The sequence below is a fragment of the Magnolia sinica genome, chromosome 4 (genome assembly GCF_029962835.1).
Source record: "Magnolia sinica isolate HGM2019 chromosome 4, MsV1, whole genome shotgun sequence".
NCBI classification, from domain to species: Eukaryota; Viridiplantae; Streptophyta; class Magnoliopsida; order Magnoliales; family Magnoliaceae; genus Magnolia; species Magnolia sinica.
In genome coordinates, this window is record NC_080576.1 from 34,766,237 (window position 1) to 34,787,867 (window position 21,631).

General features: G+C 38.7%; 1 protein-coding gene across 3 annotated transcripts; it reads right to left on the reverse strand.

Moving 5' to 3' along the window:
* Nucleotides 1-2,623: 2,623 nt before the first annotated feature.
* LOC131242996 (cysteine-rich receptor-like protein kinase 43) lies at nt 2,624-19,701 on the reverse strand. 3 transcript variants are annotated; one of them, XM_058242037.1, is made up of 7 exons: nt 18,798-19,701; nt 10,951-11,076; nt 7,828-7,955; nt 6,663-6,876; nt 4,655-4,886; nt 4,167-4,317; nt 2,624-3,241 (listed from the first exon to the last, which is right to left on the reverse strand). In XM_058242037.1, exons 1-7 carry the CDS (start codon nt 19,699-19,701, stop codon nt 2,915-2,917), a joined length of 2,082 nt encoding a protein of 693 aa, XP_058098020.1. In that variant the 3' UTR covers nt 2,624-2,914. The 3 variants fall into 3 exon arrangements, with proteins under 3 accessions (XP_058098020.1, XP_058098021.1, XP_058098022.1); XM_058242039.1 differs by having other exon boundaries at nt 3,096-3,231; nt 4,179-4,317; XM_058242038.1 differs by lacking the exon at nt 10,951-11,076.
* Nucleotides 19,702-21,631: the final 1,930 nt, after the last annotated feature.

Genomic DNA, 21,631 nt, shown 5'->3' on the forward strand with positions numbered 1-21,631 from the left:
AACATATACCTAGTCTTATTTCGACCACATCATCCAACCCTTGAGATTGCCTTACCACACTAAGTAGAGACCGTACATTTGTATGGGCAGATAGGGTGCCTAACACCTTCCCTCTTTGTAACCGAAGTCCCTTAACCGGAATCCCGGATCGCAGACCAGGAGTCAATCTAAGGTAGGAGAGTCTTCGGATTTCTCCAACCTTAGTTTTCCGCAAGTTCTAGCCGACTGCGGGATCCTTAGATTAATTGGCTAGTAATGACTCAAACATCCACAAATCAGCCTAATCAACCCCACCACCAAAACACAACATATAAATCAGCGTGGGGCGCCGATTTCCAATGTCCACAGATCTAAAACTTCTGTGGCCCTCAAGAAATTTTTAATGGTAGGCGTGCAATCTTTCCAGTTTTCTATGCTTTGTTCCACCTGAGCTTTGGATCTGACTCTACTAAAATGATCTGAAAAAATGGATGAACGGTGTAGATATAACACATACGCCATGGTAGGCCCACATTACTTGACCACACGCGTCAGCACTGTAGGTATCTTATGTGTCACGTTCTGTTTTTGGGACATTGGATTCTCACTAATAAAATCCCAGTCCCATCTGAAAATGGCTCCTCATAGCCCACAGAAAACGAACCGAATTACCCCAATAGCTTTTCAGTGCTAGAGATTCAATCCCCACTGTTTTCTATGGTGTGGTTCACTTGAGCTATGGATCTACTCATTTTTTGGATCATGACTTAAAATAATCTAGAAAAATGAATGGACAGTGTGGATCTAACAGATATATCACAGTAGGGCCCAGTACTGAACTTTGCCACATCAACACCATGGTGCATGTTGAACGCAATCCGAGTAAAAGGGAGCACTGTTTGAACACATTAGTGGATGTTGCCTTGACCGTGGGCCTACCTCGATGTATGTGCTGTATATCCAGGCCGTCCATCAGTTTTTTTCCAAATAATTCTAGGGCATGGTCCTAAAAATGAAGGAAATCCAAATCTCAGTTAGACCACACTATAGGTAACAGTGCTAATTGAACTCCCACCATAAAAAACTTGTTGAGGGCAACGAAAGTTTTCGATCAAACTGATATTTGTGTTTTCCCTTCACCCACGTCTGTGTGACCTAATCAATAGGTTGGATGGCAAATAAACATTACAAAGGGACATAAGAAATTTTAATGGTAGGCATTCAATCACCATTGTTTCCTATGGTGTACCTGAGCTTAAGATCTGCCTATTTTTTATTTTATGCCCTAAAATAATCTCACAAAAATGGATGAACGGTGTGGATACGTACTTCATGTTGGAGCTCACAGAACTGTGCTATGCCAACATGACCTGGGTGCTTTTATGTATGCATCGTTTATCCACACTGTCCAACGGGTTTTTGATGTTACTCTGGTATATCCTATTTAAAATTTCGTCTTATGTCTGCATCGTTTATCCACACCGTCCAACGTGATTTTGATATTACTTTAGGGTATATCCAATCTAAAATTTCTGACGAATTAGGACCTGTCAACCAAATCTTTTGATCAGGCGAACTATGCTGAATTTTGGTTGATTTCTCCCTGGGCTTCTTCCTGTCTACGTGCAATCAGAACGTGTTTGATCGTCATCCTACGTCACCATCATACAGGGCCCACCTTAGATATGGGCTATTCAATATTATGACCTCACCTTTCATGCGCACCATTCATTATGTAGGGCCCACCTTTGATATTGGTCATCCATCAAGTGGGGTCCACCATTAATGTTATTATCCATATTATGGGACCCACCTTCAATATTCACCGCCCATCATGTGGAACCCACCTTTGATGTGGATCGTCCATCATGTGGACCGCTCTTCTAATGTTGGTCATCCGTCATGTAAGGCCTGCCTTGGATATGGGCCACTCATCATTAGGGTTGACCTTTGATGTGGACCATCCATCATGTTGGGCCTACCGTGATGAAGATCGTCCTTCATGTAGGGCCCACCATTATTAATTGCCCACTTTTGATATCGACTATCAATCATGTGGGCCCCACCTTCAATGTGGGTTGCCCATCATGTAGGGCTCGCCTTGGATGTGGGTGACTCATCATTATGGGCCAACCTTTGATGTAGACTGTCCATCATGTGTGGCCTAGCTTTAATGTCTACTGCCCATCATGTAGAGCCAGCCCACCTTTGATGTAGACCATCCATCATGCAGGCCCCACCTTTGAAGTGGGTCGTCCATTATACCAGCCTGCTTTGGATGTGGGCTTTTTTTATCATTGTGGGCTGACCTTTGATGTGGACCATCCATATATGGGCCCACATTAATATGGAGTCATTCATCATGTCGGGCCCACCTTTTATATTGATTGTCTTCCGTGTGAGCTCCACCTTCAATGTGGACAGTCTATCACATCAGGCCTCTTTTGAGATGGATCATGAGGGAGAGCCTCCTTTGACATGGACCGAGAGAGAAGTAAAAAAGCCATAAGTTAAAAAGTTAAAAATAATTACTTATTAAAGTAAGTAGTTTTTGGCACACAAATTACTTTTACCAAGATGCTTATCAAACTAACTTAAGCATTAAAAAAAAAAAAAAAATTTAAAAAAAAAGTAACTTAATTACTTAACGCAAGTTTAAAAGTAACTTATTCGGCGTTATCCTAACGGTCCCTTAAAATCTGCTCAACTTTGTCTCAGAGGGTACCACATGGGAGGGCCTACCTTCTTGATCAGATCAAAGCTGAATCGGGGGCACACTCAGTTGAATAAACTCCGTCTGAGCCCTCAGCGAAGCCTCCTGCATGCACGCCCACTCATGTGTCTTATGCATGATTTGATTCCATTTTATTTCTATAACATTTCCTTCTTCTTCTTTTGTAATCTCAACATAGAGTACAGGTTGCAGGCTTGCATATCAGCGGCCAGAGTATTGCGAAATCGACATGGTGGCATTGGATGTGGATGATATGGTAGAGGTGGATGCGTCTGCTCCATCTACTTTGACTTGGACTCTACTAGCAGCATCTATGAAGGTGGGGTGGGTGGGATTGAGCCCATGATCTCCTTTGCTCCGCAGCATGACCACAACTTCGGATATCGTTGGCCTAGAAGCAACTGTGGACTGGGTACACATGAGAGCTATCTCTATAACTCTCTTCACCTCCTCTTTTTCATATTCATTCGGATCCAAGCTCTCATCCACCAACTTCATCAGCGAGTCCGTTTCATATAGTTTCCATGCCTGTTAAAACCACGCAAGGAAAGAGTGAAAAGATGTAATCAAATTGAGCAGAAGAGCATGGCCGATGAAAACTTGAAATAATTAAAATAAAAACCTAAGAACACATACATTTTCTTTTTCTAAGAATGCATTTCCATGTCGGCAAAATGGGCGGACGTCTAATAAATAGCAGAGGAGAAGCATAAAACATCATTTGGGAAACTAATCAAAATGACTCCAGCCTAGTCAAGGGAGTAGTCCAGCACACACCAACGTATATATGGTGGATGTGCCATATATATACTAAAAGTCTAGCACTACACAATTGGGTTTTGTTAATCTTCACGCCACATTGGCGAAGTATGTCAACCTTCACCCAAAATTCAGCAACACTAATTGGTGAAGGTGCTCCACAATCTCAGCCGTCCATTACAAAGCTGCTACCCACAACCCTGATTGGTTGTATGGTCTGAACCATGCAAGATTTAAAGCTCACTGTTCATTAAGCGGACTGCAATTCTACTTTACCAACAGTACAGCACATCCAATTAATGAACATTGTAGGCAACTTTGTTCATGTTTCAGGTCACCCAATCAATGTGGATTCTTGGAAATGGCCTATCCAAGAGGTGGCTGTTCTGATGGATGGTTCGATGAGCTACTTCATCGAAGAGTACTATCAGTGAAGGTTAACACACTTTGCTAACGTGGTAAAAGGATAAAATGACCACAGAGTCGATTTTTCGGATTTCTCTACCATGTTCTAGCCTTCTTTAGAATCCTCTACACTGCACCATAAGACTAGATTTATCAACACTCTTCTACCATGTACAAGCCGTACATATGTTCTAGTCAATCCAGAAATGGCCGAGTCCATGGATCAACCTCTACACACAACAAATAGCAGTGAAAAAGATTGAGGTAAGAAGTTTTGAAAAGAAATTACCCATTCGAGAAGGTATTGTGCAACAGGTTCAAGCTTTGTGTCGTTGCTCTTTCGACCACTTATGATTTCCAGGACGACCACACCATAGCTGTATGTGTCAACCTTCTCAGATAGCTGCCCATGGATTGCATACTCAGGTGCTGTATAGCCCCTATCCAACAAAATCACACACATCTTACAAAATTCAAGAGATGAAGGTTGCATGAATGCTTAGTTGGATTGAATTGTAATAAACTGAATTAAATATGGAAGAAATTGCCAAAATGGAAATGGAGCGATTTTAATTCATGGCAACGACTGACCCCAACTGCAATGACATGTGTTTCTAGATGGACTCGAGAGAATTGAATTGCGATTTCAGGGCAGTCCATTTTGAGTGAGTCTAGCCACATGAATCAGTGCAATTCAGTTCCCCAAGAATATGAAGATTATAGAGGATGAATGGAGAGATGGAAACAATTCATGTGATTGTGATTATTCTGACTCACAATGTTCCTGCAAATTTAGTGCTGAGATGGCTCTGGTCTTCTGGAAGTAGTCTTGCCAACCCAAAATCCGCAATTCTGGCTTGGAAATTGTCATCAAGCAGTATATTGCCGGGTTTTATATCTCGGTGTATGATGCAGACATGGAATTCCTCGTGCAGATATGCAAGGCCCCGAGCCACACCAATGATTATATCAAATCGCTGTTTCCAGTTGAGGGACCCACGCCTGTTGCCTGTGAGGAATCCGGCAGAATTGTATTCAGCCCAAAGCAAAGAAGCAAAAAATATAATGCATTACCATATTCATAATGAGAAACCAACTTATGTACCTCTCATTCCAGTTCATCTTGGGTTAAACGAAGTTTTATTGCATTACTGCTATCAGTAATCAGCCAGCATGGATTGCTGATGCTGTTGTATAACTTGTATTGATTATTAGGTAATGGGAGAGTTCTTTGTTATGTAAAGTGCATTTGAATTTTTTCCCGGTAGCATCATGGAAAAGCTGTCACACTTAAGTGTGCAGAATTTAGTTGTATTACATAAATCAAGTGACAGGGGCCTCGGTTGTTCTAAAAATTATATCATTTACAAGTATGAAATGAAAAATTCAGTTGGACACCTTTCACAAGGCTGTGGGTGGGTCATTGAGAAGAAATTTCTACATGCAGGTTTTTTGTATTCTGTTTCTATGTCTAATCCTACTGCCTACTTGACACCCAAACAATGGTGGAATGTGTGGCAAAAAAGAACCTGGATGGGTGTTTTTGCTATATGAATTTGTTTCTTTTACTTGCAGGTTTGGGTTGGCATATATAAGGTACACAAGGCCTGAAGGTTGGAATTCTGCAAGATGGAAAGATCTCGAATTGTATTTTCTTGTGGACATAGCTTCCTCCTGGGAGTGAATCACATAAAGTCTTGTGTTTCCTTGTTTGTTGCATCTTGATTTGCCATATCAACTTATGGTCTAATGATAAATAATCTCCATGGGTCCATTTGGTAATGATTCGATCGAGTTGTCAACTGTGTAAGCTATTATGGACACATCTCGGCCAACAATACATGAATAGTGCCACCATGGTAGACATGCCTATCAATGACGCAACTCAGCCAATGGGCTCTCGAAGGGTCCCATTAATTGGGATTTAGTACATGTTGAAGGATTGCTTCAATGCACTAATTTCTCCATTTGGAATCTAGAGTCTAAACCCATTCAAACTTTCCAAGGTTGCAATAGTTAGAAAATATGCAGAAAGTCCAAAATGCACCAACACATTCATTTGGGACTGAAACCCATTCTTTCCAACAGATTGAATGGACACTCTACTTTTTGGTCATTGTCCAAGTGGACAAATATAGGTCTCCATCTCCTTAAAACATCATTACCATAATCATCATATTAAAAGAACCGATTAAGCCAACCTATGCAGTAGTTTACGAGACTTGTAGGTTGCAATAGCACTATTCACATCCTGATGACATGTTTGCGACATTTCCATCATGTACAAGTGGGATCCATGGTTTTGATTACCCAGGCAATTGATTTCATGGACCCCCAATGTCAATAGGTGCGGCCCCAAAAGCATTCAAGATTGAAGTTCTTGGCCATCCAATCCCTGTCACTTGAACCAGACTGTCACTGTAGATTTTTTTCTTAAACACCTACATGTAGGATACGCATAGAAGGGTTAGGAACTTAGGATCTTTGATTTTGATAAATTTGTGGGGCATCTAACATCCATGCTGGAGTTCAACAGATTAATGGTCTGGATCAGTGCACCATGAGCACCACATGCACATAACAGGGTGCATCATAACACACTATTACTTATGAATGAAGCTTACTGTTAAACTAATTAAGATGACTATGCATGCTGTGATTTAATTATGGAACGATTTTTCCTAGAAAAAGCTGATCTGGTAACTCCTTGCACTCTAACCAAACAGAAAACAAAGTAACTAACAGCCTAGTTGCTATTTTAGCAAAGTTGGGATGATGATCATACCAAATAAGTACTTGTCGAGGCTGCTATTTGCCATGAACTCGTAAACAAGGAGCAGTTCTGAGCCTTTACTGCAACACCCAAGCAAACGGACGAGATTCCGGTGATGAACATTGCTTATGAGCTTGACCTCGCTTTCAAAGTCTTCCCTTGCTCTCTTGGACTGTCGTATCATAAGTTTCTTGACAGCTACTATCTTCCCATTTTTTAGAACACCCTGCCATGGAAGAACGAACGGGATTTTTAAGATAATTCATTAAATTATACATGGAAGATCAAAGAGTGATGTAGAGTGGGTCGTAGACACTTTCATGTCTAAGATGGACAAGAGAAGGCCCAATAGGAGGCAGAAGTGATCAGAACCCTAAAATAGATATATCTCACAAATTGGAATGAGTTATTCGGCTTACCATATATGATTTTGGCGTAGGAGAAGCTACTTTAGCCACTCAACCCTGCTATGCTGGGTTGCCCACGCCAAATTTGCGAGATTCCCAGATCGACAGTCGAAAGTCTATTTTAATTTCGTTTTTACTATTTATAGTAAGTTTTAGTTCGATCATAACTCTTGATTCTTTGAGTTTTAGGAGTCGTACCCAACATGAAAAGGGCTTAGAAAAATTAGTAGAATAATGTGGTTAGGCCAAATTGGACACTTACTATTTTTGGCCGAAAACCATGAAGTCTAGTAGAAATCATGACCATCTATAAATTGTAAGTTTACTATTTATAATAAGTCATGTTCTTTAGGGAGTTTGAGTTGAAGTTTGATTCTGAAACCTCTTCCTAGGTTTGGTATCACTGTTTAAAGGATTGTAAATTCGTTTTTATCATCAATCAATATATTTTCCAATTTATTAGAATTTGTTTCTATTTTCCTATTTATTTATTTTTTTCTCGTGGATTCAAGGAATCTCCCTGAGAAGTCTAGAGAAGCTCCATGGATTCGGAGTAGTTATCCCTAAGGAAGACAGTGAACAGTGATCGACCCCATCACATCCACCCTGCGTCGAAGAGTTCAGTATAAACTTGTAGAATTTTATTTTTAAAGTAACAGAGAGCTTCCAGTTTGTTATTTTTGTTCTGCATTAATTGTCATGTCTGAAATTTTTAATATCATGAGCAGCAATAGATGACACTTGAAAAATTGCCCACCAAAGCGCCTTACCTTGTACACATCACCAAACCCTCCTTCCCCTAGTTTATTTTCTTCACTGAAATTCTTCGTAGCAGATTTAAGATCATTGTAGTGATAATTCACTGGGCCTTGCAGCTCCGTCACCCCTAATATGTCTCCTGTGTAAACAATCACATTAAATAGATCATGTGAGAAATTTTATTGCACCTCTAGCCTAAAACCAGCAGTGCCGAAAATCAGCTATTCAAGAGGTTAGACAAGTCAAGAACTAGGCAATAGCAACAAGCAATATAACTTTGTAAATGGTATAAATGAAAAAAATGGAAAATAAACAAACAATTTTTAGTCCCTCTCATTGTTTGTTATCGGAAATTTATCTAGTAAAAGAGACTGGTCTGGCCAAATTATAAGCGTAAAACAATATTTTAAATAGCTACGTTACGTAGTTTAGCCTTAACGCGATGCTACACACTATGTAGCTTACACCTCACCGAGGTATTCAAAAATGTACAGGTATAACGGCAGTTACACGTTACGGCGTTAAAAATGGATAGGGCTGAAAATGGGACCTGCAACGGCTGTTACAACGTAACGGTAAAAAAAAGACTTTTTTTTTTTTAGGGGAACAATATTTTGTTGATTTTTTTTGCACTTCTCTCTATTTTTTTTTTTTCTTTTTCGTTGATATATATATATATATATATATATATATATATAAAAGCTTATTCTATATTGATTTTGGGTGCTTCTACCATACTTTTGAAGATTAAAACTTTAAGTCAAATAAGTTTAGACGAATCAAAGTTTGAATAAGCAATGGACTAATTTAGAGATTTTTGAAATAAAGGTTAGTAGATGTTTTTTCATCTAATTTCTTGCTAAAATTGATGAAAACAAGTGATGAAACACCTAATCAACATGGTATTGCCAAAATTTATGTATTTTTCAATTTTATTATTATTATTATTATTATTATTATTATTATTTGGTATTTTCACACCATTTATTGGTGATATGTGAAAATTATAAAAATGAAAAAAGAAAAAGCTGTTTTTTTCCTCTTTTTTTTTCTTTTCCTTTTCCTTTTTTCCTTTTTTTTTTCTTTTCTTTTCTTTTTGCTAATTCGAAAAGGTTATGGTTAGAAATTCATAGAATGTTTGAATGCAATAATAGATCTAATGTTTGTATGATTTTTTGTTTTCAATTTTTTAATTTTTTGTATTTTTGCACGTTTATAGGTAATTTATGAAAAATGTGAAAAAAAAAATTGAAAAATTAGTTTTTTTGCTGATTTTAAAGAATTAATGTTGGAAATACATGGAATGTTAGAATGCAATAATAGATCTGATGTTTGTATGCTTTTTTCAAAAAGAAAATTATTTTTTTGTATTTTCACACATTAATTGGTGATTTATGAAAAATGCGAAAAATTTAGAAAATCTTAGTTTTTTTTTTTTTTTTTTTTTTTCTGATTTTAAAGGGTTAAGGTTAGAAATAAATGTAATGTTAGGATGCAATAATAGATATGATGTTCTTGTGCTTTTTGCAATTTTTATTTTTATTTGTATCTCTACGCTAATCTGCTAACTCTGAAAGAAAAGAAATAAAGAATATATATATATATATAGATATATATATATATATATATATATATATATATATAGTTTTGAACCTTTTGTAAGCTTTTTTGCATATTTTTGTAGTTTTTTTTTTTTTTGCTGATTTGAAAGGATTATTGTTAGAAAGGAACGAAATGTTAGAATACAATAATAGATCTAATGTTTGTATTGATTTGTGCAAATTTTTTAATTTTTTATATTTTACACCATTTATTGGTGATTTATGAAAAATATGAAAAAAAATTAGAAAATGTTGCTCTTTTTTTTCTTTTTCTTTTTTTTTTTTTTTAATGATTTGAATGTGCTATAGTTCGAATTGCATGGAAAAGTAGAAATTTAAAATACAATATTAAATTTTTTTATTTAGTATTTACAGTATGCTTTTTTTACTTTTACTTTTACTTTTTTTTTCTTTAAAAAAAAAAAAAAAAAAATTATTGTGCAAGACTGGACATCTGGAATTGTATTTTAAATTTTAAGTTTGTAACTTGTTCATTCACAATTTAGGTTGGATTTGGGGTTATGAGTTGTAAGTTGGAACTTGGAATTTAGCAGTTGTACTTGCGCTTGTAAGTTGTAACTTGTAATGGTAAGCCTAAGCATTTGTTAAGTCTTGTAATTTTTAATTTTTAATTTTTTAGAAGATTGCGGGAGGTATTGACCAATGCAAAAGTAATGATATTGGATGGCAGCATTATGAAAGAGCTGGTGGAGGTAGGCATGCCATGCCGTGGCCAAGTAATAACTAGAGGAATCAAATGAGTGAGCAACATTTTGTGCGTCAAAAAGGACAAGTTGTAGGGTACCTTAATTAGCATACCAAAAGAAATAATGTTATTGATGCAGTAAAATATGCAAGAAGTGGAAAAATAAAAATTTTAAAAAAAAAAAGAAAAAAAAAAGGTGCAATGGAGAAGAGAAAACAAGATGTTCTTAATGCCGCCCGAAAAGAGGTGTTCGGACCTGGACCGGACTATAAGGGTGTTGTTCTAGATGATATTGTTCAGTCTGATGATGATTATGCTTGGGAGATCACATTAGGAAGGAGATAGAGTATATGCTTCATTTGTGAAGTGAGCATCGTCAATGCATGTTTGGTGATAGGGGATCTGTACGTGATATAGGGAGAGGCAGTGGGAGTGGGAGTGGTGGTGGAAGTGGGGGCATGTTTAGTAGTTTATGGGATACATTTGTTGGCCATCCAATAAACCAGTGAATCAAAATACCATTGATTTAAACTTGACTTTGATCCCAATGCGGCAGCCACTAGGAGAGGCATCATTGGATAGAAAACTGATAATCGGTGTACTCCACGAGGTGTTGAAATTTAGTTCTCAAACAACACTGCATTTGAATGCTGTTTGATTTGCAGAAGATGGCACCAGAATGCGATTAGCATTACATCCAATCGGACCTTATAAAATTGCTATTTGGGTTATTAAAAAAAAAAAAAAAAGATTTTCATCTAAGGGATTTATAAAGGAAATAAGTAGAAATAGAACTGATGAAAAATGTAGCTCTTTTTGCAGTATACCTTTCTGTGGATTCTTAGCCTTCTTTGATCGTCGAAGCAATATAAAGAATAGAAGTAACAGAACGAATGCACCTCCTCCAACAACACCTCCTATGATTGCTTTCTTCTTCTTTCTTGAACCTCCTCCTGCAAATATTATCGATGTATTACAAATACAGATACTAAAACCAACAACACGTGATGCTGTCAAATGGTTTGTAATAAGTTGAAGATAAGCTACGATGAATACACGACATGTGGAAGTGCATCAGCTACACCCCTCCTTGTAGATGGCCTGGCCCAAAAGGTAGTTAGGTCTATTCATCAGTGGGCCATGCACATATGCTGAATTTTAACTGTTGCTGATTCTGTTTGAAAATTTCTATTATTTTCTTGCATAAGTGGGGCACTTATCAGTTGGGTGTCATGATTTCAGTGCCAGTCATCCATAGAGTGTTTTGCCCTATTTCTTACTTTTCTAAAATAGCCAATGAGAAAAAGATGTGTGTTATTGTATAGAAGAAATAGCACTTGAAAGACGTACGGAGATATTTGGAGCACCTTTTACAAGACTATAATTGGTGCTGATTTAGATGGACACGCCATTTGATGGCAAGGCATGGTCGAGAAGTTCAAGAGGTAAAAAGCGGTCAAGTAGAAAAGAACAGTCAAAGAGACACAACAAGAAAAAGGATATGGAAGACCGCTGTGGCAACGATTCAGCTGCTCTAACTAACAAAAGAAAGAAAGAAGAAATTGTTGAATATGAAGCGAACCATCTAGATAGATCCTCTCTTCCAAAAAGGCCAATAAATAGCTGAAGAAATTTGCAAAGTAAAAAAAAAAAAATACAACCAATACAACAATTTCAATCAAATTTATCTTATCTTATCATAATCAGTAGCCTTAGCTCTATCTTAGGAGTAACAATAATCTTTTAGTTGTAATCCAAGTCTACACTTCTACGTTGGACTGTATCCATTCTTAATACAAGTTCTTCATTCAGAAATACTTCTTGCAATTGCTTCATGACTGACTGTAAGTATTTCTTTTTGTTTGATTGCAACAGATTAGTAAAATGTCCTTTTGTACAGAAGGAAAAGCGCAACCCATCTACAAAGGAAGAACCCCACCCTCCAATAATCACCTGATCACTTTGTTACAATTTGCGAGTGGATGAATACGCAATCAATCTTCTAAGATCTTGATCATATATGTCGCAATCAATATATCTACCTATATTGGTGCTTATGATCAAATTGTTCGGTTGGAATCAAGTCGCACAGTCAGTTCTAGCATACCCACAAGAACCACATGTGACCAAAAACCAAACCGAGAGAGAGCAATCAGCAGTTTTTGGCACGCCCGGTGTGACACTGTAATACCCTGTACTTTTCAGTATTCGGGTGTCACCATGAGAACCTAACTTAATATAAACACAAATTTAGTTCATTTGAACGTTCACACATTTTAGTCTAAATCTAACCATAGACAGTAATCTTCATCCATAGATTAAGTCATCCAATTGTTGATTGGAGAAAATTACCATAGATCTTCACCTAAGTATATTATGAAATCCTATGCGCCACTTAAATTGTAATTTTAGGGTCACCGAATTGCTTCCCTTAAATCAAGACAAATCTAAATGACCTAATAGTGAATAGTCATGATTAGAGTATTTTCAGTAGAATTAACTATTAATATGAAAAATGAACTATTCATCTACCTCATAGCAACCAAAAGATCCAAAAGGGCTCAAGATGTATCTATATGGCGGTATGGCTGCTTAATTGAACTCATTACCAACATCAAACTCGGAATAACAAATGTGGAAGCAAGTTTAGACTATTCATTCATTCCTAGCCGATAGATCAAGATCAACATATCGGCATCGGTTCGTAACAAATCCAAATCATTCAGCCACTTGTTGGACCACATAAAATCATGACCTAAACATATCTAATCTAACCCCCAACCGCCCATCAAACGGCGAATTTAAGGAGGTTACAATAATAGAGTTTTCCCCATTGTTTCTTGAAGTATGGCCCACCTAAGTTTTTTATCAGCCTCATCACTTAGTTGATGCTCTAGCAAGATTAATTGAAGCATATGATCAGTGTAGATTACATTGTATACTACTATGGACCTCACTTTAAAGGTGAGCGTGTACACAGTGTCCAAAACTTGGTTTTATAGTATTTTTCAAAAGTAGAGATAGCTTTAACTGCAGAAGAGATGCCCGAGGTATTCATATATCAACCACCTTTACTTGTTGCTACTGGAGGATTTATTAATGCAACCAATATAGCAGGAGGAACAAGAGGTTAAGGAATATGACCTGGGAGACATCCAAGATCTAAAATTTCCCTCAAAATGAGGGAAGTTGTTGATGCGATGATGAATGAGCAGGGGGAGCTTCTCAGATTAGGTTCACAACCAACACCTTTTGGTGTTTTGACTTAGGAATTACTGAATCGGCCACCTTTATTGTAGAACGAGAAGTGGTTGAAGTAACCGATATCGTCTTCCTCGACTGTGTCTTTCTCTTAATTGAAAAAGTGGTTGGCATGGATGTAGTTTTCTTTTTATCCTCAGTCATTGTTTCTTCTTAACCGGATATTTTTCTATATTTGTAGATTATGAAAAAAGTTGGGCAATGACAAGATCAATGATTTGGTAACCAATTTCTTACAATTATTAACCAACCAATCACAGAAAGCAAGCATCCAATGGGGACAACTTGAAAAGAAAGGAGGGTCGAAAGATGCGCGCATTGCATTAAAATTACTGGTAAGAGTTTGGAAGATGTCAATCAAGTCTATAACTACTCGCTCGAAGTGAGGTTGATTGATGGTCCTATGAGTGAATAGATAAGAAAGGCATTGCGTAAGACCAAATTGACGAGCCAAGAGATTTAGGCAGTACTACTCAACCCTCTTTTTTTTTTTTTGGGGGTTAGCTTGTTAGTACACACCCACGGTACACACGCCATGTTGGCTTAGCATTATACATGTCTATATAATATCATTATAAGAGAGATCTCTGCAGATAAAATAGCTTTTCGGAGCTTTATCTCGTAGCTCGGGCATTTCCACATTGGTCATTTTATATTCTTCCATAAACTAGGCTGGACAGAATTCTTTATTGAAAAATAGACAGAAAGATTTATTAGGTTTATCAATTTTAAGGGGCAAGTAAAAATGCATATAATCATCAAAGGAATGAAAGCTCTAGGGTGGTAAATGTTCCAATAGTTGAAAGAAATAAAAGAATTAAAGAGAAAATATGATTTACAAGAACATAACTGAAATATTAATATTGCCACATCTGGAGAAGCTAGAGAAGTCTTATACTGTGATAGAAACCTTTAGGTATTGCATCAAACATGCTACAGTACAAATGACTAAACATGAATGGAGCAAAAGCTACTTGTCAACCTCTAGCTAGTGTCTCGACTGTATAAACATATTCTTTGGTTATTTGGACAATGTTCACACAAAGTAAATAATGACAAATCCACATCAGTAGGAATGTTGTATGCTCTTAATCATCAACAACAATATGAGATTTGCGTTGAGTAGACAAGAAAATTGAGTATGCTCGCCCATTTTACTCTAGAAGGTCGAAGAAATACTTCTCATTTTAAGCAAAGTCGGGATAGACAGAGTCCTCAAACGGAAGGAGATGGGTAAAAGCACAAATACCCATGACTGTTGGGATCATGGGGCCACATCCAAAATAAAAAGTATTGGTCAACTTACTCCAAATGGTTGAAGCTGTAATGAGAAAAAAAGTACTTATTATATACTCGTATAAATACAAACTAATGCATTCATAAATGTCAGCCTGCCGCCAGGTATTACAGTGCTTTTTTTTTTTTTTTTTCTATTCGATCAAACAATTTTGATCATCCTATCATGGGTCTCGCCCAGGATCTTGATATCTTGATAGCATTAGCTAGGTCCGAAAGATAATCAAATTGAAGAAGAAGTTTTCACCCAAAAAGCTAGGGAAGAATGATCAATTGATTGAATCTGTTCAAGAATAACTCTGGGATGAAAAGTTGGGCCGAACGTAAAAAATGATCTGTCATTGACTTGGAGTATATAAAATAATAATAATAATAATAATGTCTTCAAATATCATATCAGAAAGGAAAGCATCCAATTCTCTCAGAAAATCTTCTTGATAAATATTAACATGAGTGAAGGATGATGAAGTAGCCATGACGATTGATAGGGTTTCGAATGAGAAAGGAGTTTTATTCGAGAGAGAAGAAGAAGTGTAAGGCATAAGATTTGTAAACGGTTGCGATTGATTTCAAAAGTAGGTATATATATGGGTTAGGATTGTGCGCATTAATGAGAAATGGCAAATCATGACTCCTCGTATGATACGATTCTGTGCAAAATATCACAATGATAGTCATAGAAAAGGAGCAAAACTTTCATTCGGTTTTCCTCTCGGTTGAGTAAAAGTTATAGGGTGGTGATACATAGAAAGACAGCCGATTACATTAATTGCATTGAATAACGAGCCACCATTGCTTTCACCTTCACCCAAAGGTGAAGCAACGTTAGGGGCAATGTTATACCATATTCTGACCGTTCCTAAAATAACCAATGAGAAAATGATGTAAAGCGGGTCGCAGACAGTTACATGGCCAAGATGGATCAGAAAAGGCCCGGTCGACGACGGAAGTGATCCAGACCATCGAACCTTAAATCGGGCGTATCTTGCAATCCGGAATGAGTTATCTGACGTAAAATATATGATTTTGGGGTAGAACGAGCTACTAAAGCCAACCAACCCTGCTATGCTGGGTTGCGTAGCCCGGAATTGCGAAAAACCCCTGGATTGACGGTCGTTTCCTTGTTTTAATTTCGTTTTTACTATAAAATAGTAAGTTTTAGTTTGATTATAACTCTTCATCCGTTGGGCTTTAGGAGTTGCGCCCAATGTGAAAAGAGCTTAGAATAATTAGGAGAATAGTTTGGTGAAGCCAAATAAGACACTATTTTTGGCCGAAAACCTTGCGCACTAGTAGACATCACGACCGTCTATAAATAGTAAGTTTACTATTTATAGTAAGTCACGGATTCTAGGAGTTTGAGTTGTAGTTTGATTATGATTTCTTTCCCATTGCTTGGTAACCCCTTTTTAAAGGGTTGTGAACTCATTTTTATTCAGCAATTAATCAATTTCGAATTTCTTAGAATTTATTTCTATTTTCTGTTTTCTTTCCTCGTGGATTCGAGAAGTCTCTGTGAGGAGTCCAGAGAAGCTCTGTGGATTCGGAGTAGTTATCATCATCACGTTCATCCCTGCGTCAAAAAAGGACACATATCATTGCATGAGGAAGAAATAGCATGTGAATGATCTGTAAATATATTTGGAGCGCTTTTCATGGCACTATAGTTGATCTTGAGTTAGATGCACAAGTCATTTGATGACGAGGCATGATCAAGAAGTTCTATAGGTGAAAAGTAGTTAAGCGGAAAAGAATGATCACAGGGACAGAGAGACAAAGGATCTGGAAGGCTGATGTGGCAAAGATTCAACTGCCCTAACCAACTAATGAAAGAAGAAGAAACGGCTGAATAGGAAGCGTGTCATCTAGATAGTTCCTCTTTTCCCGAAAAGCCTATAAATAAAGTAGGAATTAAATTTTTTTTTTTTTTTTTAAAAACATAATTAATCCAACAAATCCAATCAAATTTATCTTATCTTATCATAATCTATCTTAGGAGTAGGGGTAATCTTTTATCTGTAATTCAAGTTTATGCTTCTACATTGGACTATAGCCGTTCTCAATATAAGTTCTTCCTTTAAAGAGGCTTCTTGCAGTTGCTCCCTGACTGATTGTAAGTGTTCATTATTGTCTGATACATCTAAGTAGTAAAAAATTCTCTTGTAAGGAAGGCAAGATGCAACTTATCTTCAGAGGAAGAGCTCCACCCCCAATAAGCACCTAATCACCTTGTTACAATTTATGAGTAGTTGAATAGGCGACCAATCTTCATCTCGCTCACATACAATGGCAATTGATCCAACTGCATATATTCGCACTTGGATTCAAATTGTTCGGTTAGAATTGAGCTCCATAGTCGGTTCAGGCACACCCGCACCATATGTGACTAAAAACCAAAGAGAGAGAGAGAGACCAACACAGGGGACCATCTGATGCAAGGCTCGAATGTCCACGTGGTGAATCAGCCACACGTAGAGGTGCATTTTTGGGCTTTTGCATAAATGTCTATTGACCAATGATTCCCCTTCATGCCAAATGTTGACACTAACCGTTTTTCTTTCCACTGTACATTGGAAGACCACCAACCGAATGACAAAGGTTGTCTGATAGGTCTGGTCCGAAACTACGAGCCATCCATATTTAGGTCCACCGATTATTTCCTGGTGTTGAAGACTCCACACTGTATTGTGGCATAAGACATTTCCACAAAGTGGATCCCACACAAGAACTATCTACTTGGTCCCTCCATTTGGTGGGGCCCACATGGATGGATCACCAGGTGGCGGACGAGATCTTCAGTTAAGTGTGGATCAATGACTGATTCGCTTTTAACAGGCACCAATCAGATAACTTGTGATCCTTGGAATGGTGTCTATCCATGGTGGTCGCAAACAAATAACAGTTTGGATCAACCAACCATGAATCTCCCATCCATGCGGAAAGCCTCAAGAGCAATCGATTTGATGCCGGAAGAACAGTTCAGTGATCTAAACTGTTGATCTAATGGGCCCTATTGTGGCTGGGGTATGCTTCAAGAAGAAAGTATTCCAGATCGGAAGATCCTGTTCCCTTAATCAATGTCCTGCAAATAGAACAGTTGAGCAGAAAATACAGCAAAAGTCTCCATTCAACGGAAAATAATCCAAAACACAGGAGGCTTTCGGGCATCCAACATCCAAAATTGGGCCCATCAGATCACGATCAACGAACCATGGTTTCCACGCGGACAAGACCATATTGCATCCTACCCATTCCATCACCAGCTGATGAAGAACAGGTCCGCCTGTCAGGTTTGTGGGTCCCGACAGATACAGGTCAGGCTCTGGATATAGGTTCTTGGGCCGTGCCCAGGCTAATTTTAAAGGCTCAAGACTTGTAAACGCCAGGCCAGGGTTTATAAATTTTATTATCAACATTTGGAACGCGCCCCCACATGGGATGAGTTAGGTTTGGGCCACAGTTCATCAGCCTCGCCATGCACGAACCCGAAAATATTTGGTTTGGTATGGGCCCCACCCAACCCTGCTTGAAAATTGATCAAATCCCTATTTCCCAATTGAATGTTCCAAATCCATCCATCGATCAAGTGGGCCACACATTCACAAGAAATAGACTTGTAGGAAAAGTGAAACCGATCGGCTACATGCAACATGCTTGTGTTACCTAATCGAGGATTGGAATGAAATATTTGTAGAAAGAAGGCATGCATATGAAGCAAGATGGAGGTAGGTTGGGACGGGCAGGGTCGGGCTAAAATGATTTGAGCCCAACGATGGCCCAAAAAATGATCAAGCCATACATGCCAGGCAAAAGCCCGGCTGATGGGTCGGGTTAACAGGTCAAAGCCAGCTAGGGCGGGTCACCCCGACCCATTCCCACCCCTGTCCAAGACTTTCACTAATGGTTGGGACCAACTCACGCCTAGTACCGAGTTTCCAAGATACGCTTGATACGTCACCCAGTCCAGTTTCTCAGGCCACGTTTGAATCGAGTCAGCGATTTTTAGAACCATGCCCCCAACTGCTAAACAGACTGGGCCGACCCGACCCAGTCGGTCCACTCCAAACTCCCATGCACGAAAACGAAACTCTCTCGAGACTCGACCACAGCCACTCACCTGTACGCAAGAAAGGCGCGAGATCCGTCACCTGGTCATCGCTAAAAAACGCCGTGTCGGAGTACCTTAAGAAGCACCCAGCATCCACAGCCCTCCCATCTACATCCGGCATACACCTTTCTATATTCCCATACGCCACCTTCAAGCACTGTTCACACCCTTCCTCACTCACCCTCGGTGCGCACTGCGCCACCCCGTACACGATAGCACCCCCCGCCCCTCCCCTCCTCGCTGCCGCAAAATACCCCTCCATCCTCGGCGCTGCCGTAGTGATATCTGTCAACAGCCCGTTAACAGCATCTCTGAAACCGTCACTTCCCAACACCGTCGTCTTGTTCCCCGAAGCAGCCGTCTCGTTCACCGACGCCGCGGTCTCGTTCCCACACAGCGCGCGGTTCCCCGGCAGCGTCGTCTGGTCGAAGAATCCGTTGCCCTCGTACCTCAGAAAGCATCCGTCGTAGATCACGCGGGCCCCGTTGGCCGCCGAGCATTTCTGGATCTCCGACTGGGCCGTGTCGAAGCAGGAGACACAGTCCGCAGTGGAGAGGTAGTCCCGGCATTGGAAGAGCGCGTAGACGGGATCGACAGTGCCAGGACGCTGAGCTGTCGCGAATCGGGTGGTAGAGTTGAGCTGGGACCGGAGTTCAGCGAGTGTGGAATTGAGGTTTGAGATGAAGGCGGACAGGCTGGTAACGTTGTATGAGCTGCAGCCCTTGTTTAGAAGCTTAGCTTGAGGATCGGATGCGATCGGATCGCAGAAGAAGAGAAATATGAAAGAGAATGACAAGTATATGAAATGGGAGATTTTGATTCGCATTGTAGCGGAATCCGATTCAAATGAATTTGAATTGGTTGTGTGGAAAAATGAAAAATCCAAAACAAGGGACGAAGAACTTGTGGTCATTCAAATGAAAGATAGACTATTTATAAGTCACTTCCAAATGAAAACTAAATAATATCATTATTCCTTTTTCTTTTTCTTTTTTTGTTTTTTTGTTTTTGTTTTTTTGTTTTGTTTTTTGCTTTTTGTTTTTTTTTTAAACTGTTCGTGAAATACACGGAATCAGTGATGAGGGAGAGGATTAGTTCACACCCCGTACTCACCCAAGACAGTATGGCCCACCTTGATGTTTGTATTCCATATCCATGCCATCCATCCGTTTTTTCAGATATTTTAAGAGAATTATACAAAAAATCAGAATCAGATCCAATTATCAGGTGGACCATACCATAGGAAAGAGTGGGGATTAAATGTCCAACCATTAAAATATTATTGGGGCCCACTTTAATGTTTCCGTAGTGTTTATTTTCCATCCAATCTGTTGGTAAGGTCACGTAAGCATGGATTAAGGGAAAATAAATAAATATAATCTACATCTAAAACTTTTGTGGCCCAGTAATGGTCAATCACCACTGTTTCCTATAGTATGGTCCACTGATAATTAAATATGCTTCATTTTTAGGATAACATTCTAAAATGATCTCAAAAAACGGATGGACGGCATGGATACCAGATACATCAATCAAGGTGGCCCCCACTGTAAGGGCCGCACCGTCTTTGGTGAGTCGGGTGTCTCACTTAGGCCGCTCCCCATGGATGCAACCTCAGTCATCATATTTAGATTAGTCAAAGGAAGCGGATCCTATGTTTCGTCGAAACAGTGAGCATCTGAATCCACCATTATTATTAGTCCACGTCACTATAAGTCCACATCATCAGTTTATTTTAATATATTAAAAAAATTACATTTAAGAAAAGTCTTAACGGAACGTTAGACGGTTTCGTGTGGAAATCGGATTGCTGCAATCCGGAGTATAGTACGCCTCACATCGTACTGAGTAAACTAAGTTGGGCCCACCTTGTATGTATGTGGTCTATCCAGGCTGTCCATTCGTTTTTTTCATCTAATTTAAGGGGTTGAGGCAAAATTGAAGTATATGCAAATATCAAGAGGACATACCACATTAAACAGTGGGGATAATGATTTCACCGTTGAAACCTTTCTAGGCCCCACAGTGATGTTTATTTGTCATCGAACCTGTTCATAAGATCATACAGACATGGATGAAGGGAAAACAGAAATATAAGATTGATCCAAAACTTTTGTAGGCCCAAGAAATTTTCAATATTAAACATTTAATTCAATTGTTTCCTATGGTGTGGTCCATTTGAACATTGTATATGATTCATTTTTGTTATCAAGCCCTAAAATTATCTGATAAAATTGATGGACGGATCAGATAGAATACATATATCATGGTGGCCCCACAGAGTTTACTCGGTACGCCAAGGTAGTGAGTTACCACGCAATCCACTTCCTTCCATCTGGGTATTCAACGCACGGGTTGAGTAGGGAGACATTATATTTTTTTTATTTTTTATTTTCTTGTTAGCTTGTTAGTACACTTGAGTAGGGAGAATTGCTATTAAAGTTACGTCTCCTAGTTATGTGGGTCCCACCACGATGTATGTTTTGTATCCACACCATCCATCCATTTGGAGAGAGCCAAAGAATGAGTCACAAAAGTTCTAAGGGTCACAAAAGTTTTCGATCAAGTTGATTTATGTGTTTTCCCATCTCTAATATTTGTGTTAACTTAAGGTCCACCGTGATTTTTATTTAAGTTTTTATTTGGGGATTCAACGAGACTCACTACTAAGGTGACATCACCTAGTTATGTCGGTCCCACCTTGATGTATGTTTCGTATCCACACTATCCATCTATTTGGAGAGATCATTCTAGGGCATGATCCAAAGAATGAATTAGATCCAAAATTCGAGTGGACCCAGGGCAGGAAATAGTGAAGAGAGTACACTCACCATTAAAAACTT

Coding starts and splice junctions, on each gene's coding strand:
- LOC131242996 (XM_058242037.1), bottom strand. CDS start 19,701: ATGACCACAAGTTCTTCGTCCCTTGTTTTGGATTTTTCATTTTTCCAC. Junction 7,956..10,950: donor GGCTAAGAATCCACAGAAAG/GTATACTGCAAA, acceptor TTGTTTACACAG/GAGACATATTAGGGGTGACG. Junction 3,242..4,166: donor CACAATACCTTCTCGAATGG/GTAATTTCTTTT, acceptor TGGTTTTAACAG/GCATGGAAACTATATGAAAC.